At 40.4% G+C, this 19,668-nt stretch overlaps 1 protein-coding gene and 1 pseudogene across 2 annotated transcripts in view; one reads left to right on the forward strand and one right to left on the reverse strand.

Annotated features, from left to right (window-relative positions):
* The window catches only part of Exoc2 (exocyst complex component 2), a 190,617-nt gene that overhangs the window by 136,111 nt on the left and 34,838 nt on the right, over positions 1–19,668 (forward strand). For both annotated transcript variants that reach the window (XM_017799040.2, XM_008836674.3), the window contains exon 23: positions 10,549–10,690. In XM_017799040.2, the coding sequence (XP_017654529.1) occupies positions 10,549–10,690 (142 nt within the window). The remainder of the gene's footprint in view (positions 1–10,548; positions 10,691–19,668) is intronic.
* LOC103737008 lies at positions 638–952 on the reverse strand (annotated as a pseudogene).

Consider the following 19,668-nt stretch of genomic DNA (forward strand, 5'->3'; position numbering starts at 1 on the left):
TTTCATACAGAAAAATTCATTTTTAATACAATTGACACTAAGATGCACATGCATTTCTAATCTCTATATATCTGATTATTACTAGTCACAGTCGGTTAACTTTGTTTTTTTGCAGACAAGAAAACCTTTTATTTTAAAACCACAAATAGCAGGTGGCCACAACTACCCATGTTTCATTAAAATCACATAAAACCTAGGTACAAAGCACCACTGATTATTTCTCTAGAAAATACCACAGTAAGCATAGGACTACATTTTAAAATATTTTATTTTTTATTTTTATTTTTATGTGTATGAATATATTGCCTGCATGTATGTAAGTGCACCCATGTCGTGCAGTGTCCGTGGAGGTCAGAAGAGGGCCTCAGATCCCCTGGAACTGGAGTTACAGATGGTTGTTAGATGCCATGTGGGTGCTGGGAATTGAACCCAGGTCCTCTGCAAGAGTAGCCAGTGCACTTGACCTCTGAGCCATCTCTCCAGCCCCAGGACTGCATTTTTAAAGCAAGGGCATGGAATGCCGAATCCATTTTATTCACACCTGCCAATATTACCTCGATTTTTATTTTACTTGAGTGTGATGAAAACTTCCAAAAAGCATCACTATAAGAGGGTAAAATGACCGTTTTTATTTTTGTCAACTAATAGGGTCAACCCCAGTCCTCCACCACAGTTCATTCTTCCCGGTCTCTGCAGATTCAGGTTTCTGTGCTTCCTCAGCTTTAGTGTCACCTTCCTTTCCAACTTCCTGCTTTTCCTCCTCCTTCCCTTTAGCGCCTCTGCTCATCTTTGCTCCGGATTCTTTCTTCGCAGACGGTTTTCTTGGTTCAGGCTCCGGATTTGGTGGAGCTGGTTTTGTTGACATAAGATGGCAGACCATCTTACAGGCTCCTGTCAGTTAGTTTGTCCCATCTTTGCCCTCTGTATTGTCTGGAGACTTTCTCTTCTGCATAATGAAGAAAAGTTAGTGCAACAAAAAGTAAAGCCACAGCCTAGGCCAGCTGGCACTGCTAGATGCTGCTGGATGCTGCTGGATGCTGCTGGATGCTCAGCTGCTCCCACCTGAGCTCAGCTAGCACAACCTCTCTGACCCACTCCATGATTTTAACTTTGAGCAACCATGAGTTCTGATTCATTAGATCAGAGCACCCAAGTTCTCTTACCCTGTAAGTTCCCTCTCAGGGCAGGTTCTTTGAGGAACCCACAAGGCTCTCTCTGTGCCATAGACAGCAAGTGCCATGTGCTTAAAATACTCCATCTGCCCATGCATTTCTTTTTTCTCTTTATAAAAGGCCTAACTATATTTTTGAAAAAAAGAAATAAATAAAAATAAACAAAATAAAATAAATTTTCAGTGTAGTAGACAAAGGTAAACATTGCTATTTTACTATTTTCAGTAATCAGTATTTTATATAGCCTATGTCTATGCCATAAAAATGCAAAACATGATTTCTGAATTTATTTCCATTGCATTTTTCTATTGAATATTCTGTTGTGAGCATTTTTCCACTGTTACATACTTTTGTAGAGTTTTTTTAAATAAATAATATTTTATTTATAAGCAGAAACAAGTGAAGAAACATAATATGGAATAAACTGAAATATCTTTGATACAGTGAGATTTCACTCCAACCAGAAGACTATAAGTGATACCAAGAAAATTGTGACCCCACACATTTTACAAGTTACCAACATCATAGCTTTAATTGCCAAAGCAAGGACCCATGCCTTTACATGCTCACACATGCAGGGACATTCAAGTCGGAGGACTGGGTATAGGAGAATAGTTAAACTCATCATTCTCATATCCCTGGCCAGACAGAGCCCAGCAGTGTCAACAAAATCAGCAACTAGAGGGCCTCCTCTAGATAACAGCAGTGTGTATAAGACAGTTTTATTTATGGCCTGCTTAAAATTTGAAATGTTTTCTTCAAATCTCTTAAGTAATAACAAAACTGGCTCATAAGGGAGACTCAGTTAAGGAGAAAACCTTGCTGTCTTGTGCAGTGTAACAAAAATGGTCTATGTGTTACATTTATTCCCCATACATAAAAGTCCCTTCCATTGGCAAAGTAAAATGAATAAAAATACAGTGATATATAGCAGGACATGACAGTACAAGATATACTAAAAACAGAGAAGTTCTAAACATTCCAGGCAATTACTTGCCAAACGTAGTCATTTCTCATCCTAAGAAGTCTTCTCTACAGGAATAAGTTAATAAAGATACAGAGCGATCCAAGAAAGGATTAATAGTAACAGTATTTGGGAGATTTTGTGGATGGAACCTTGTCAAAGGGAATATTTCATACACTTGCTTTGATGGTCACCACCTGTAGCAAATATATTTTCAGTACTCGTTTGTAAAAGAGGCCCTCCTGAATCTGCCTCCTAAGTGCTGGGGTTATAAGCATGCAATGCTACTCTGCCAATCTTCAATTCTTCAAACATTCATCCTGGACTTGCCTATGAAACATGCTATCCAGTCAACTTGCCACTAATGTATACATCCATTTCTGTATCCATCACTTTATCCATCAATTTGGGAGACTGATCCAGTAACCTTGAAGTTGGATAGATAGACTCAATTTGAAAGAACTCTATTCTCTCCTAACCAGTTAAATTGGATGCACATGCATTGAAAAGTGCATTTTTTTTTCCAGCTTGAAAAATACATATAAGCATCAACTCTGAGGAATAAATGAGTACAGACATGGAGTGCTTTAAGAAAGCAGGGACGAAGCCACCGATAGTCCCACTGTCTGAATTTCACATGAGGTTGAGTCACCATCACTCTAGCTCCTGAGGTTTAGTCCAACAGCAACAAAAAGCAGCCATTATTGACACTAAATATTATCTCCATTGTCCAGTCTCTTTCCAAAATTGGCTGAATCCAATTTTCATGATCAGTAAGACTCCACTGCAGTACTTTCTGAGACCTTTTTGATACGCCATCCTCTCCCTTCTCTCAATATCGGTAACCCAGTATTTCTTTATAAAATATAACTATAATATTGGTCAATATACATATACCACATTATTAACTTTTCTCCTACTAGGATTCTTAGTTATTTTCAGTGTTTATTATTAGTAGTAAGAGGGAAGATAACTTTTGACAGGTCCGGTCACCTCCCTACAGAAGACCCATACTTAAAATCACCGCCCCCTCAGTAGACCCACTCTGAATCGCCTCCCTACAGTAGATCTGTACCAGGTCATTCTGCACAGTAGACCCACATCCAATCCCCTTCTCATGCCTGATGAGCTCCCAACACGGGATTCCAGACTCTGCAGGCTGCTGGTAAGTCATAGCCATGTTGCTTTGGGGAAGATGATCGCATCATGTTTTTGCCACTATTTCCCATCATAACTTTTTTGTTTTCATTGATAAAAATATCTACTTATGCAATGTAGTTTGCATGCCTTTCTCTTAGAAAGATTGGTGCTTTTTTGTCTTTATTGACTGTTTTGTAGAAGAGATAGCTTTGAAGCACTTGTAAGTAAGGAAATACAAAGCTTTGTTCTCTAAGTGTGCAAATGAGATCTCACACAGGTAAAATTCTTCACGAGCTTTTAGGGAGCAGCAGAGCTGTGTGGTTAAGAAACCTCAGCTATCATTTTATTGCAGCAGCTCTGATGTAATTTGAGGGATTTTTGCATATGTTAGGTGTTACTGGACCTGTATCAGTCTTCAGAAAACAAACATCTAATCCAGCATTTGTATAATTCAAGGTTCTTCCTGACTTGGGAATGGAGACATTGAATAAATGCATGAATAAAGTTTTATTTAAGCTCCTAAATCTCCTTCAGAAATTCCACCAAGGAGAGTATAAGGAATAGTTTCTTTTCTTCACATATCCCAGGAAGATCCTTTATATGCAACAACTGATTCCTCATATTTTTCTATTGCTTAAAACATATATACCATATTTCACATAGTTGATTTAGCTTAATTGAATATACTTCGATGTCTAGTTTGAGACCATTTGAATCCATTGCTAAGAATGAGTGCAGCTCTGTTTCCTTACTGCTGTGTGATCTGTATGTGTCAAGGTTTCTAACGTGAGAACCCCACACCCTGTCCATCTGGAGAAGAGCTATTTCACTTACTTATTCCTGTACTTTCACATCTCATCAGAGGCACAGAAGGCTGTCCCTTGGTCCTTCTCACCTGTGAAACCATGTCAGTGCATGAATCTTGTTTTAGCTCCCGCATGTCTTCATCAGTATATGTTAGTTAAATTTTGTTAAGAAGTAGTTTTGTTGTGGCAAATTTTTTGTGAATTAATCCATTTTAGAGTTTAAAGTTCCATAGACAAATAAGTTGATCAGATGTGTCCCCGCCTACCAAATACTGAGTTTAATTTTGAGCCTGTTTAGTTGTCTCACATTCCTGTACATATGAGAAGGGCAAGGAGCTGCACGCAGGACCCCAGTGGGGAAGCGCTTGCCTACTGGCTCAGCCCACAATGCTGCAGCAAAACAAAAGCCAAGGAAGGGAAAGGAAAGTGGGGGTAGGGGGAGAAAAGAAAAATGGACAGAAAGGGTCAAGGACTTTTTTTTTTTTGGTCTTTTTGAGACAGGAGCTCCCTGTAGCCTCAGCTGACCTGGAACTCACTATGTACACCAGGCTGGCCTTGAACTCACCTGCTTCTGCCTCCTGGAGTGCTGGGTCTAAAGGCATGTATCACCACACCCGGCGGATCAAGGACTTTTAATAAACAGTGTATTGCTTCTCCAGTGCAGAATTTAGAAAAGCTGTCATGGCTGGGCGAGGTGGCGCACACCTTTAGTCCCAGCACTTGGGAGGCAGAGGCAGGTGGATCTCTGTGAGTTCAAGGCCAGCCTGGCCCACATAGTGAGTTCCAGGCCAGCTGGGGCTGCAAGGAGACTGTGTCTCAAAAAGACCAAAAAAAAGAAAAGCTGTCACAAAACAAGAGAATGTAAGACTCATGCACATTACATGGTTTCGCAGGTAAGAGGGGACAGCCTTCTGTGCCTCTGATGAGATGTGAAAGCTTAGGAATAAGTGAGTGAAATAGCTGCTTCTGCAGATGGATAGGGTGTGAGGCTCTCAAGTTAGAAACCTTGACTCTCACAGATCAAAGCCAACCAATGGCTGTCTTTGCCATCCCACGGTACTTATGTACTCTGACCACATGATTTTTTTGCTTACTCATTGTTCTGGCACTTTCATTAGTTGATCGCGTGTGCCCCACAGCTTTATCGACCACTGATACCAACTTCTTTAATCTTATACGTCATTAATAGACTTCATACCCATTTCCTACCAGATGTCTTCACTAGGAGTTTCCCATGGGCTATCAAACCATCCAATCAGGATTCCCAGCCAAAATCACCTTCTTTCTTCCTTTGTAAAGGTACATAGCATACACATGGTAATTAGGTAAGATGGGGCATGGCAAAAGTTACCGGAATGTGAAAGCTTTAGAAAACAAAGACTTCCATCCTGGGCAACCACAGGGGGCAGGGTGGGGAGACTCCTGCTCACCTCCCCATTACCTATCTCTGGTCTCAGAGTTTTCCCTGCTGTAAAGTTCTTAATTACCATCACATTGCAAAAGCTTTTAGCATCTGACCTGCTCTTCCATTTCCATAATACCTTTTATGTGTTTCCTGTCACAGCCACCACTGGGTCAGCCAGCCCACCAGATTTTAGGGATCATGGGGGCTGGAGAGATGACTCAGCCTTTAAGAACACTGGCTGCTCTTAGAGAGGACCTGGGTGTGACTCCCAGCACCCACATGTTGGAACCATACATAACTCCAGTTCCAGGGGCTCTGACACCCTCTTCTGACCTCTGTGGGCATTTGCACGATATGAGTACACTTGCATGCATGCAGGCAGACAATACACTCATAAACATAGATCATGTTCTTTTTCCTAGTTATATGTGTATTTTTAAAAATAATTTATTGAGAATTTCATACAGGGATATAAGCATATAAGGTGTTTTGATCAAATCCATGCCCACTCCCTCCCCTCCAATTCCTTCTTTATCTCCCCATCACTTTTTTCTGATAACTTCATGTACTCTTTCTTCTTTTTTTTTAATCAGTCTTTTTGCTACTCTAACATTATCCCCTCTCAAGAGGTAACCCTAAATTCTTTTAAGGATTAGATAAGAGCTCCCAAATACTTTCCACATTTTTGGTCTTTGGAACGGAGTAGGTTGCTAAGAGGCCCAGGGACATTTTGACTTTTAGCCAAGAAGCTGGCTACTTTTCTTTGGGGTCTTTTTACACTAACTGCTTAGCCAGTTCCTACCTCCTATTCTTACCACACCATCCTCTGAAGGGGTTACCCAGATTGCCAATCGGAAATCGGGATGCCGACTGCTCTGGTTTCTTCCATGCTGAATAGGGTGAGGCAATTGGAGTACCCCTTCAGTGGGTCTGTCTAAAAGACTCCCAAGTTGCATAACTCATCTGTAGGGGGAAAAGAAAGTCCTTGACCAATAACTAGGCGATGTGAAGGAGAAGTAAAGGCAGGAGTAATTAGCATTACAAGTTCCAGACAGGGAACTAGAAAAAAGTCAGAACAGGTCAAATTTCAAATGTTCATATGAGAGTCCACTGGAATTTCTTGATGAGAGCTTTCAAAGCATCTCTCTTTTGGGTTCCCCCTCATTTTTCTTTTGTCTACCAAGGCTGGACTTGATCAGGATTTGCTTTCAGGCATTTTGATAGCTGTTGGAGTGGTTAGAATCAGTGTCAATTCCCTCTCAAAGGCTTCTAGATAGGGGGAGAAAACAAATTCAGCCATCATTTTAGAACAATAGTGGGTTGTCTCCCTTAGCTACAGGTGGGCACTACAGTATATACATCTGAGCAGCACTTTCTGATTCAGAACAAAATCATCAGTGAGAGATAATTGTCTAAATAACTTTTTATATGGACTTAAGCCTTGTATCTGAGAAGTGTAATCCCTTGAACTCTTAAAAAGAAATGTACTGATCACTTTAGTTTTTGGTTATACTTTCCTTTTGGGTGTTTAAGACCATACAGCTGGCCCAAATAAATCAATTTATATTTACACTTAAGGTTGTTTGAGGATCTAAGTTGGCAAATGATAATTATATGTATTTATAATGAGTACAGTGTGATGTTTTGATCTTTGTACATGGGAGAAAGTGTAAATCAGGTTAATTAACATACCATCTACTCACCATGTTTTGTGGTGAGAACATTAAACAAGTATTCTCCAAGTAATTGTGAAGTCTGATCATGAGCTGCAACACCAGAAGGTGTAGTCTCTGGAAGGAGTTCCTCCACTCTGAGTGCAACTGGGTGCCTTTTGATCTGCATCTCCCCCTTTATCGTCCCTTCCACCTCCTCCCATAGCCTCTAAGTCACTTTCTGCTTTGTGTCAATGAAACCGACTTTAAAAACACACCTCTTCTACCCACAGATGAGAACATGCAGCCTGAGCCTGGTTCATTTCACTAAACACAGTGCCCCCCTGCCCCACATTCTAATTTCAAATGTTGTGGTTTTATTTTATGGACCTGTGTAATATCAGACTATATTTGCCATATTTTATCAATTCGTTTATGGGTATTTTTGTGGGGTTTTTCTTTTTGTTTTTGTTTTGAGACAAGGTCTTAGGTAGCCCAGGCAGGACCCAGACTCAATATGTAGCTGAGGATATCCCTGCCTCTACCTCCCAAGTGTTAGAATTACAGCATGTGACAACATACCCAATTTTATGTGGTGCTGAGAACTGAACCCAAGGCTTCATGCATGGTAGGCAAACACTCGACCAACTGAGTCACATCCCCAACTCCTGTCTGCTCATTCTTCTATTAGCGAGTATTATTCCTGACTCCATCCTTCATGACAGTTTTCAGAGCTCAACCCTTGGACTTTCCTGCCCAAAGTATGCCCTTTTCTTCATCATCTGACCCCTGTGTTGTTTCAGGAACCTACCTTGCAGAAGCCTTGCTCACCTCTAAATTCTTTTGCTCCTTGGTTCATCCATCACAGAGTATCCAGCAAACTTTCAGAACCCCCCAGACTGGGCTCACAGTTCTGCCCCCACATATTCAGAGTCTCTCGTAGCCTGAAGAATGAAGCCAAATACCCCAGATGGGTGTTTGAGGGGGGCTTTCCTCTGTCTCTCCACTGCAGGATGCTGCCGTTCAACCCATTTGTTCCAAGCATCTTTCCACTCACTCATTCTTTCAATGGCTCCTTCCACACCAGCTCCCTGTGCCATTGGAAAAGCATTCGCTTGTGGCCTCGCTGTCTGTGTGGAATGTCCTTCCTCAGCCAGTCTCACTCGACCAACCGGAGTCTTCACTGCCCTCTGAGCCACTCATTCCAGGTGTAGATGTCCTTCTACATGTGACTTGTCAGCTTCTCGTGGCTTCTCCTCGTTCTCCCAGGGTGGGGATGGACCGTGTTCCCTTCTTCATTTGATGCTTCCTTCCCACCATTGGTTGGCACTGGATACTGCATTCTGATTAGCTCAGTGTCCATTAAAATCTGCTGTTGGATGTATGTAGGCCTCCCTCCTCGCGTTCTCCACAGCACTTTTAAGTTTTTCTTTGTTCCCTGCATCGTGAACCCTCAGTACTGAACACGGATATTTCTTCAACTCTGTCAGTCATTATGCCTTCACCTGTGGCTAATTTTGCTGGAATTTGCTGCTCATTGGAGTTATATTTCAGTTAATTTTTATCTCTAGAAATTTAGCCTTTTGGGTAAGGAAAGGGAAGAGATTAAGTTGCTGTAGTGTAATTTCAGACACCACTAGAGGGGCAGTGTTGGCAGTGAAGTCCTTCCCGTTATCCTCAGATAGTTCTGTGGGGCCAAATCAGTACAGTCTGTCTGTGATTCTGCATTAAGAAGAAGATTGGAGTAAGGACTGGAGCCAGATCAGTGTGATATGAGATGGTTAGCTTGATTATAAAACATTCACAGAAGATGAAGACAACTCTCAAGGTTTGCTCATATTTACCACTCGGGCATAGTGGGTCATTGTGTGTAACCCACTGGGCAGTGGAGGCAAGAGGCAGAGCCTTGGTCCCTCATGGACCCTCATCCTTCATCCACACCTTGCTTTTTTTTCTGTTACTAATGCCACAGTCCCAGCACTTGGGAGGCGGAGTCAGGCAGATCTCTGTGAGTTCAAGGCCAGCCTGGTCTACATAGTGTCAGGACAGCTGGGGAGACCCTGCTTCAAAAAGACCCAAAAAAAAAAAAAAAAAAAAAAGAAAAAAGATAAATAATAACGCCACCTCTTACTATGAATTAGCTTATTGCTCCAAATTATTTTTTTAAACATTCTTATGTTTACTTAATGTGTAGGTATTTGTTTCTGTGTGTGTGTGTGTGTGTGTGTGTGTGTGTGTGTGTGTGTGTATGCCACATGTGTATAAGTTTGTAGGTACCCACAGGGACCAGAAGAGGGGGTTGGATCCCTTGGAACTGGAATTATATTGTGAGCCAGCTAACATGGGTGCTGGGAACTGAACTAGGGTCCTGGAAGAGCAGCAGGTGTTCTTAACTGCTGAGCCATCTCTCCAGCCTCCAAATTAATTTTTTGTTTGACATTCATTTTGTCCACATTGATACACTGTGATTTAATAACAGGAATGTGAGTTTTCAGTCTGTCTTGCCATCCAATTGTAAAGTGCTAAGACATCTGTACGTCTCAGTCTGGCCAAGTCCGATGCTTCAGAGTCTCTTTGCTAGATGTTCTGACGAACACTGAGGCACTTGCTTCAATAGTGCTAGCCATGGTGAACGAACTTCTGTCATCTTTGAAATGAAAAGTAGTGGTTTACTTTGTTGTTTTTATTTCTTAGAAATAGAGTTTTTAAAAAGCATTTTTATCAAAAATACTTTTTGCATTATAAATTTAACATTAAACTGGAAGCATTAACTTACATTAGAATAATGTTTTTTATTTTTTTAATGCATCTTGAGTTGAGTTGAGCTAAAGACAATTTCATAGAAATGCTTAGAATGTGGCATGTAGGGAGAGAATGTGGGCATCTCTTGTTTAGCGCTGCCCATTGTAAGCACTGGTATGTGTGCGGGCCAGGTTGCAGGAGATGGGATCCCCACTCTGTACACACACAGCTGCTAAGGAAAGCAGAATAGCACATTATCACAGGAAATGTTTTCCCCTAGGTCAGAAACACTGTTTCTGCTTTACCAGTAGTTGTTGTGTTTCATTTTGTTTTGAGACAAGGTCTCACTGAATATAGCTTTGTGAGCTATGAACTTGAACTTGCTATGTAGCATAGACAGACCTTGAACTCATAGATCTGCCTGCTTCTCCCTCCTGAATGCTAGAATTAAAGACTGCACCATCATGCCTGGCCAGAAATTATTTTTTACTATGTAAAATAGCCAGGTTAAGAGTTGTCTTTATTCTTCAGGTACATAAAGTAAAAGTTTGAACTTTGCAGAAAAACTGTTAAAGTGCTATTAGAATGTATTGAATCACTTTTTTGCATTATTTTTTCCTTCGCTCTTAAATTTAAAGACAACTTACATTCTTTATTTGTGTTATAGGTTAGCATGGCCTCACTGAAAGACTTAGACCAAAGACTCTTTGAAAATTATATTGAGCTAAAAGCAGATCCCATTGTTGGCTCTTTGGAACCTGGAATATATGCAGGGTATTTTGACTGGAAAGACTGCCTGCCTCCAACAGGTGAGCCCACTGCATTCCTGAGCTCTCAGAATGTTACCCAAGGTGGTAGATGAAGGCAGGCTTTTGTCAGTTAATGTATGCCTGCAGGGGGTTTCTTTATATTCCTATTTTTCTGATTCTTACTGAAGGCTGGAGGTTTGCTAACTTTACCTCTTAGCTTAAATCAATTATTTGATAGTCTGGAGTTTAGTACACTTTTCATTATGAATACTCAGTAGCTTATTCTTCCCTCTGGAGAATCATTGCTTGTACCTATGATCATTGATGACGTGTCACTGCTTCCTTCCCTCCTCCTTTCTCACCTCCATACAGTAGTAGCTGAGTCACAGTTTGAGGCAGTGATCTTGTGACTATCATCAAAAAAAATTTTAAGAAATATGGTCACTTCTGTGTAAGACCTAATTGTTGATGCAGAAAGGGTAAGGGATAGAAGGAAAATGTTTAAAAATAAGATTATTGCAAAAATAAGCAAAGAAAATTGGTCCACAGAAGGATGACTGGTCGATACCAGCATTGCCTTTGTGGTATTAGTTGAAAGCCACTTAAATTGCTTTATGTATTTTTTAAAATAACTATTGCTTTTTGAATCATATAAACATTGTTATTACATTTATTTATGTAGCGTGCGTGTGTGTGTGTGTGTATGTGTATATACACATGTACATGTGCCACTACACACATGTGGAGGTCAGAGGACAACTTGTGGCAGTCAGTCTGTTCTCTCCCTCCACGATAAGTCCCAGATATCAAACTCAGGTTGTCAGGCTTGGCCGTAACAGCCCTCAAATAAACTTTTTTGATTGACCAAATAATTATTTATTTTTCTAAAATACTGTGTACTACATAGACTCTTGTTTATGTAGGAATGGTCATGCCTGTATTAAACCTGAGTTCCTGTTGGATCCATATGTGTAGATGGACCAGTGAATGACTTCATCTTCACCTCACTATAATACCTTTTGTTTTGAATTGAATAATGCTTTTAAGAGGTAGTGATGAAGTCATTTACTATTGAAATATCTTTGGTTCTTGTTGTGCATTATATACAATTAGTAATAATGAAATCGAAATCATTACATTAATATTGTTTTATGTGGCATTGATTATTTCATTTTCTGAAGTCACAGTCTTCCCTCCCTTTTTATTAGCATATAATCTTTGTACAGGATGATGGTTTTCACTCTGGAATTTTCATACATATGTGTCATGTCCTTGGATCATAGTCACCCTACCCAATACTCTCTCTTGATGTCCCCTCTTCTCCTGCTGATTCTCAAGTGTCTCTCCCTTCCACTTTCTTCTCATAAATAAAATCTAGATTCTGCATATGAAAGGAAACATGCCATACTTGTCTTTCTGACTGTGGCTCATTTCACTTAACATGATGATCTTCAGTTCCATGTATTTGCCTGCAAGTGTCATAATCTTTTTTCCTTTGTGACTGAGTAAAATTCCATTGTCTTTATGTCTGTTACAGTCACTTAGGCCTATTCTATAACTTGAGTTATGAATAGTGTCACAGTAAATAGGAATATGCAGGCACCTGTGGTCTACTGAATTAGATTCCTTCAAGTACATACCCAGGAATATTATAGCTAGATCATATGGTAGTACTTTTATATTTTAATTATTTTATCTTATTTATTATTTTTATTTTATGTGTATGAGTGTATTGCCTGCATGTATGAAAGTGCACCGTGTCATGCAATGCCCACAGAGTCAGAATTTCCCAAACTGGAGTTACAAATGATTGTTAGTCAGCACATGGGTGGTGGGAATCAAACCCAGATCCTCTGCAAGAGCATCCAGTTCTCTTAAACACTGAGCCATCTCTCCAGCCCCAGTACTTTTAATTTTTTGAGAAAATTCCATATTTCTGAGCTGATTTACCCTCCCTCCCAATTGCTTTCTTGATACTTATTCTGACTGGCGTGAAATGGAATATATATATATATATATATATATTTCTTGTTTGTATTTCTCTAATAGCTAAAAGAGTTGAATATGTTTTCTTATATTTATGAGCCATTTATGCTTTTTCTCTTAAGAAAGTCTGTTCACTTGCCCATTTATTAATTGGATTCTTTGGGTGTTTGAGTTCTAAATATCCCGTATAAGTGAAATGCTGGCAGTTTTCCCTTTCTGCAGACTCAGTGCTCTGATGGTTTCCTTTGCTGCTCTAGAACTTTTAACTCGTAGTCCCTTTTAGCAGTTCTTATTTCCTAATTGTTGGAGTCCTGTCAGGAAATCATCACCAGTGTCAGTATCTTGAACTATTTTTCCTAGGTTTGCCTTTAGTAGTGTGAAAATTTTCAAGTTTTGTAGTAAAGTTTTTAATAGAGTTATTACAGAATAAGATAGGAATCTAGTTTCATGCTTCAAAATGTATATCCAGTTTTCCCAGCATCATTTGTTGAAGAGGCTTGCCTTCTAGCCAATGAATGTTTTGGGTACCTTTGCTGACCATCAGACTGTTGTTGCCTTGCAGGTTTCTATCAGGCCCTCCATTCTGTCCTTTGATGTGTCTGTTTTTGTGCCAGCTCCATGTTGGTTTGTTACCATGGCTCATGACACAACTACCTTCATAGGTTACTTCAACAAATTAGAATTGGCATCTGAGTTTCAGTCTCCGTTGTCAGTGGTTCATATCTGTCACTGTAGAAAGTGCTGTTGGTCCTGAGAAACGGTGCCAACTTGCACTAATGGAGAGGAGGGCTTGCTTTTCCTTGCTAGTCACTCTGACTTGCTGCTACTCCCCAAAGAAAACCATAAAGCCTCCTTGGTGCTGAATGCTGGCCATGGCAGTGAGGTTTCCCTGTGGAGGTGGAACCCAATCTCTCTCTCACTTCCCTCTGTAAGGGGCCCCTCTGGAACTGGAACACATAGCGCTGAAGTCCAGCACTGCCCAAGGAGCACTGGTAGGTCTCAGCACTTCACGTGCAGTGACTGCTGGCCATTTTCATATGACTGTGGATCCTGTGACAGCACTTCTGTGGAATTAACAAGAGGGAGAATGGTATGTGAATGGCAGTGCCAGATGAATAGGAATGTGAGTTTCAGTGAGTTCATTTCTACAGCAAGACTTAGGACTTTTACATCCCCTACTGTAATGTATTTAGCTAAGGCACCTCTGATTTTTCAGTTATCTTACGTATTTTTTCAACCATGAACTGAGACATATTTAATCACAAGATTATCTTAGCAATAATTTATAACCACAGACTTTTATATTCAAAATTAAGATTCTGCTGGCTGTGTGGCATTAGTGCCCCCCCCACCATATCTTAGTCTTTATTTTGAGATAAGTTCAGATTGCAAAAGCGCTAAGAATTCATCGGGGTTTGTTTCACTTTTAGAAACTGTGTTTAGTTCTGTTTAGTTTTGACTTCATGTTACAGCAGAATCTCGCTCTTGCATAGTCATGTAGTGATTTTTAATTTGTTTACAGTTGGTTTGAGACCTCATATCAAGTGAATGGACAAAATTGTTTGACAGAACTGTTCTAAAATGTTTCAGTCAACAAACTTGATATTTTTAGAGGTTTCATCTCCAGAAACCGGATTGTATAAATCATACAGTTAACTAATTATTGCTGGAGTTACCAGTAAACTTAGTTTCCAGTACTTTGTGTAGAGACTTTTAAAATCCAGTTGGTTAATTTCATGATTCAAGAGGAAACATTCATTAAGAACAAAGCTGTGTTTTTTCAACCTGATGGATAGTTTAGTTGTTGCTGCCTTTTTATTTGTATAGATGTCATTAATGATTATTCTGGCTAGTTCTGAGTCATATAACTGACTCTACTTAAGATTTATTTCTATTTTATGTGTATGAATGTATTGCCTGCATGTATGTAAATTTTATGAATTTTAAGTAAATTGAAAATACTGTTGGTCTCTCATTTTCAAATACACATACAAGTTCAGATCTTTGAAGAATATTTTTCAGTAAGCTCTTTAGTGTAATAAATTTTCTCCTAAATACTTTTTTAAACTTTTTTTATGCATATAAATTGAAATTTAGAAGTATTACATTTAATAAGTGAATTTAAACTTTACCAGGTAAGGTACTTATTTGACTTTTAATTCCAGTGCTTTATGTTAATTGTTATACTTGGATTCATAATGGGCAGGGGGCTTACGGGTTTCATGACATGAGATGTCTAGTCTCACCCTAAAATCACACCTCAGTTTGCAGCTTCTGTAGATGATGCCTGTGGTCCAAGCAGCACGATTCCCACTCAGATCACGGGCCCAAATGCCCTGATTAACAGGTGAGCTATTAGAGTTGATGGATCTCTGCTGATAAAACATTATGCCAGGCAGTGTATTCAAGTAAGCCAAGGACAAAAAGAATGTAAACTAATCCTGGTGACACAGGTAGGCGCGCATGGCTCTTCTTACATCTATGTTTGCTCTCACCAAAGCCATTCCATTGTATTTTAAAATCTCTACCTTCCAGGATCTGTCTCATAGATATTTTTCTCTCAACTCTGTGAGAGACTTTGGACAGTTAGGTTATCTTGTATCTTGTAATTAATTCATTCAGAACTTAGGCTCCATTTAAAATTTCTAGAAAATAAGAAAGCAGCTAGAAGAATAGAGATAAGGGAAAATTGGATTTCTGATTTGGTTTTCAAAAATTTGAAATTAAAGAGAATCTTGATGTTGCTCCCTAAGAAAATGAGTCACTACAATGTTTGTGGGCTCATTAAATATATTTTATATTATATGTATTTGTGAGTCATACAACACATACACACACACACACACACACACACACACACACACACACACTGCAATAGACCATGTAAGTCATGCAGAGATTATTTAAAGCATATGGGAAAATATGCACAAGTTCTATCAGAGACTTTTTATGAGAGAGACTTGAGCATCCAGAGATTTGGTATCCCGTGTGATCAAGGAATTCTGGAACCTTTTTCCAATTCCCCATCATTATTGAGAATTCTCTGTCACACCCTCGGTCTGTCTTTCTCTCTATCCCCCCACCTCTCCGTGTGCGTGTATGTGAAAATACCGATCAAGAAAAAATACATTCATCCCTATTTTGTTACTAAAGGATTGGATCAGGTTCCTGCACACAGTTTGTCGTGTACATAAAACATAATTTCCTACTACAAGGTTTTGTGTTTTTTGAATATTTGTGAAGGAGTGTATGTTTTTACTTTGAAATAAAATTTGTATACTGAAAAAATGAAGAAAAACTATCCATGCTTATGAAGGAAAGACACAGGCAACACTGACCAGTTTTCTTCCCAGTCATATACTTAGTTTGAAGGAAAAATAACATACAGTGAAGTCAGGTTTCTGTCCCAATGTTTTCAGATATTCTTTTGGAGTTACAGCTTCTGACTAGTAGCCACCAGGTCTTTGTGTCAGTTTAGAGAGCAAGCCTGTAGCCATCATATGAGCATTTTCTTTTTTTTTAACATTTTATTATTTTTATTTTATGTGTATGAGCATATTGCCTGCATGTATGTGAGTGCACCCATGTCGTGCAATGCCACAGAGGTCAGAAGAGGGCTTCGGATTCCCCTGGAACTGGGTGGTTTGTAGCTGCCATGTGGGTGCTGGGAATCGAACCCAGGTCCTCTGCAAAAGCCGTCAGTACTCTTAACCGCTGAGCTACCTCTCCAGCCCCAAGCATTTTCTTTTTAAGCAACATTCAACATCTTATTAGCCATCTGAAAATGGGGGAGAGAAAAGCTATGTTAGCCAAGATTAAGAAGAAAAGCAAAGTAAAGTTAACTTACATTATAGCACTGTTCTCACATTATACTTAAAGTTTCTATAATGTTTTTAATGTATGATTGTGATGGAAATATTCTAAATTTGAAGAATTGACCATGGTTTATGAATTATTATTACAGAATCAGAAATTCAAACTACAGAGGAGTTCTCATTCTAATAATAGGGAAATACTTATCAGAGTCCCTCTTGCCCGTTTATATTTTAAAAATCTAGCTATTTGAAGCCGTGCGGAGCCATCCGTGAACTTGAGTGCAAGTGTGCTCCTTCACAGCTTCCCCTGTGGCTGTCACTCTAGCAGAAAGCTACAGCTCTGTAAGATAAGGATCAACCGAAGAAAGGACCTGGGCAGAAAACTGAATCTACAGCAAGGACTGAAAAGCGCTAGGGTGGCTGATACATAGAAAGTCGGCTTTCCATCACACAACAGTATCTGTATGCAGCATCACTGATAAAAATTGAAAAATCTAATTATGCTTTGTACATTGGTCAAAGAAAACTATATAGATGCCCCTGTTTAATCTTACTCTAAGTTGAATTCGAAGATAAGAAAATGCACATATTTGGAACAGACTAGGAATAAAGTGAAAGCTCTCAATACTCAACAACTATTGGATCTTCAGCTGTGTACAGGTAGAAGATGCATTTTCTTCCACTCACAAATCCCAGATATTTCCACAGCTGACCTATACAAAATACAAGCTTCTTGAGGTATTCATTTTCAAGGTCAGAGTGTCAGCACAGAAGCAGACAGTGATATTAATCACTCACATAGAAGAGAGCGTCGTGGACCTAACATGTGAGTGCTCACATTGCCCTTAGCGACCATGAGAATCAGGACAGAGGTTTCAGCTCTGCCACTGAAAGTTCTACACATTCCAGAATGTTCCTAAAATGAACCTTTGCTAGGGAGGGCTCCTGGAACTGTGTTGTAGCCTTAGTGATTTTGATCTGTGGTGGGTGCTTCTCTTTTTACTGATTGATTTATTTGTTATTGGTGGTAGTATTAGCTATGTGTGTGTATATGTGGAAGGCAGATGTTTAATGAAAAATACCATAACATTAGGTAGCAAAAAAAAAAAAGTTAAATGCCAGAATAAATCTCATCGTTAGGCTTTCATAACCATTTATTATTTGTTAATCGTATCATGTGAGGTGATTTTTCCCTCAATTTAAAATTAAAATTCAGTGAGTCTTGTTGAGAAAAAATGTTGACAACCCTTTCTTGCTGTGTTTGTGTGTGATGTTTGCTGTGGTTGCTGTTTTAAATTACTGTTGCTGCTTCTCTGCAGTTACCTAAGGAAAACCTGTTCTGCTGCCCGTGAAGGCATCTTGGTCAGCTCCTATGTGATTTGTTCAGCACTTTTCCTTTGGCATTACTTCATGATTGCGGCCAGATCTTTGTAGTGACTTGGTTACACTGAACCTCTGCACACAGAGCTGAGGGGCCTTGGGCTGCCTGCTTGTTCGCAGTATTAGATTATCATCTCTGTTTAAGCGTGTGTCTCGTGAGCTGTTTAAGCTCTGACCATCGGTGGTTAAAATTTCTGAACTTCACTGCAGTGTGCCTTTAGGCTGGTACAGGAAGGTGTGCACAGGGTTGCTGTGGTGCTGTTCTGCCTTGTTATTTACCCCCCACCCCCACCCGTTCCTCTGTGTTGTTATAAGAAAATATCACAGACTGTGTAACTGACAGAGAACAAAAGTTTGTTTCTCAGCATTCATGAGGCTGAGGAGTCTAAGATCAAGGTGTGGCTGATTCTGTGGCACCATGTAACTGCATCTCTGGAGAGGACGAAGCCTGTACAAGAGGAGCAGTTGGTGGGAGAGGCTGACATGCTCCCCAAGATCTTTTATTAGGCATTCATTTATTTACCTTTCCAAATGATGTTCCTGTTACTATTAATTATAATAATGATACACTGGATTGCTGTAATTAATTGCAATTAGGAGGTATAATTAGTGAGTGATTAATATCAGCTTGAGAAATACAGAGAAAGGTTTGATGTCAACAAATAAATGTGGGTACTACCCCATTAACAAAGAAAGCAGGATTGTTTCAGTACTAACTCCTATTACAAAAAGAACACTTCTGCTAACAGATCAGAAGAATCCGTTGTGAAGACAGTATATAAGTTGTAAATCAACCTTGAAGTTTTTCTCTCTCACTACCCTGTGGTTTTCTGGACAGTGGAACCCAGCAATCAGTTCCTTTGTTTCCACTTTGTGCCTGTTCTTCGCCCAGCTGTGGAGGCTCGTTGCACCTGCTCTCCCCCGGGGGCCGTTCCTTCTCCCCTCTGTCCTCTCTCCAGGGCATCATCACAGCCTTTTTCTTATCTACATTAGAAATCATTCCGTTTTCTCAGTAAGACCTTGTGTCAGTCCCCCAGACAGCCGTCCAGGGTGCTTCTTCCCCTTACTGTCAGCCTGTTGAAGAGTTGCCTTAGGTGCCACACCTCCTACCCAGCACCTATTCCTGGACACCTTCCCTCAGGCCTCAGAGCAGCCCTGCTCTCCCTTTTTAGGGCCCTGGTGCTAGGTGATGCCCGAGGTGCTAGTGCGTCCTGCATCCACCCTAAGCTCATTGTTCATTCATTTTAGACAGAGAATGTCAGGCCCTGGGCACCACTCCGTCCTTCACCCGTCTCTTCCCCACCACCACCACAGCCTCCAGTCTTCTGGAGGCATCATCCCCACCCTTCCACCTGCTTCTCTTCCTGGGTTCATTTTTGCAACAGCCCTCACCCACTCTGGATGGTCCGCTGTCACCTTCCCCAACCCTGGGACCACCTGGCCAACAGAGACTGTAAAGGCCACTTGCTGAGTGGCTCCCATCCATCACATACTTGGAAATTTCCCTGTGTCCTCTCTTGCTTGTTTCTCTTACCTCTGTTCAGATACCTCCTCTCCTCACAGTCAGCCAGTGTCTGCCTCCCATTCTCAGACACAGAACAGTTTTAGAACTGATCATGAGCTGACCCTGTGTCCCTCGTCACCTAAGTCGTTCTGTCACTAGCGCCCAGCCAGACTGCAGTATTGCCAGTGTAGTGCGTGCATTCTTTCCCAGACACCCTTGCCCCTTGTGCTTCCTCCACTAGACTTGCTGAGGCCTCCAGACACACAACGCACCTTCAGCTACCTGAGCCTGTCCCTGGTTTCTCTCCTGGTGTCTCATGGGCTCTTTGACCTTCCCAGACCTACTTTCTCTTG

Source organism: Nannospalax galili, unplaced genomic scaffold (assembly GCF_000622305.1).
Source record: "Nannospalax galili isolate Female #2095 unplaced genomic scaffold, S.galili_v1.0 scaffold737, whole genome shotgun sequence".
Classification (NCBI taxonomy): Eukaryota; Metazoa; Chordata; class Mammalia; order Rodentia; family Spalacidae; genus Nannospalax; species Nannospalax galili.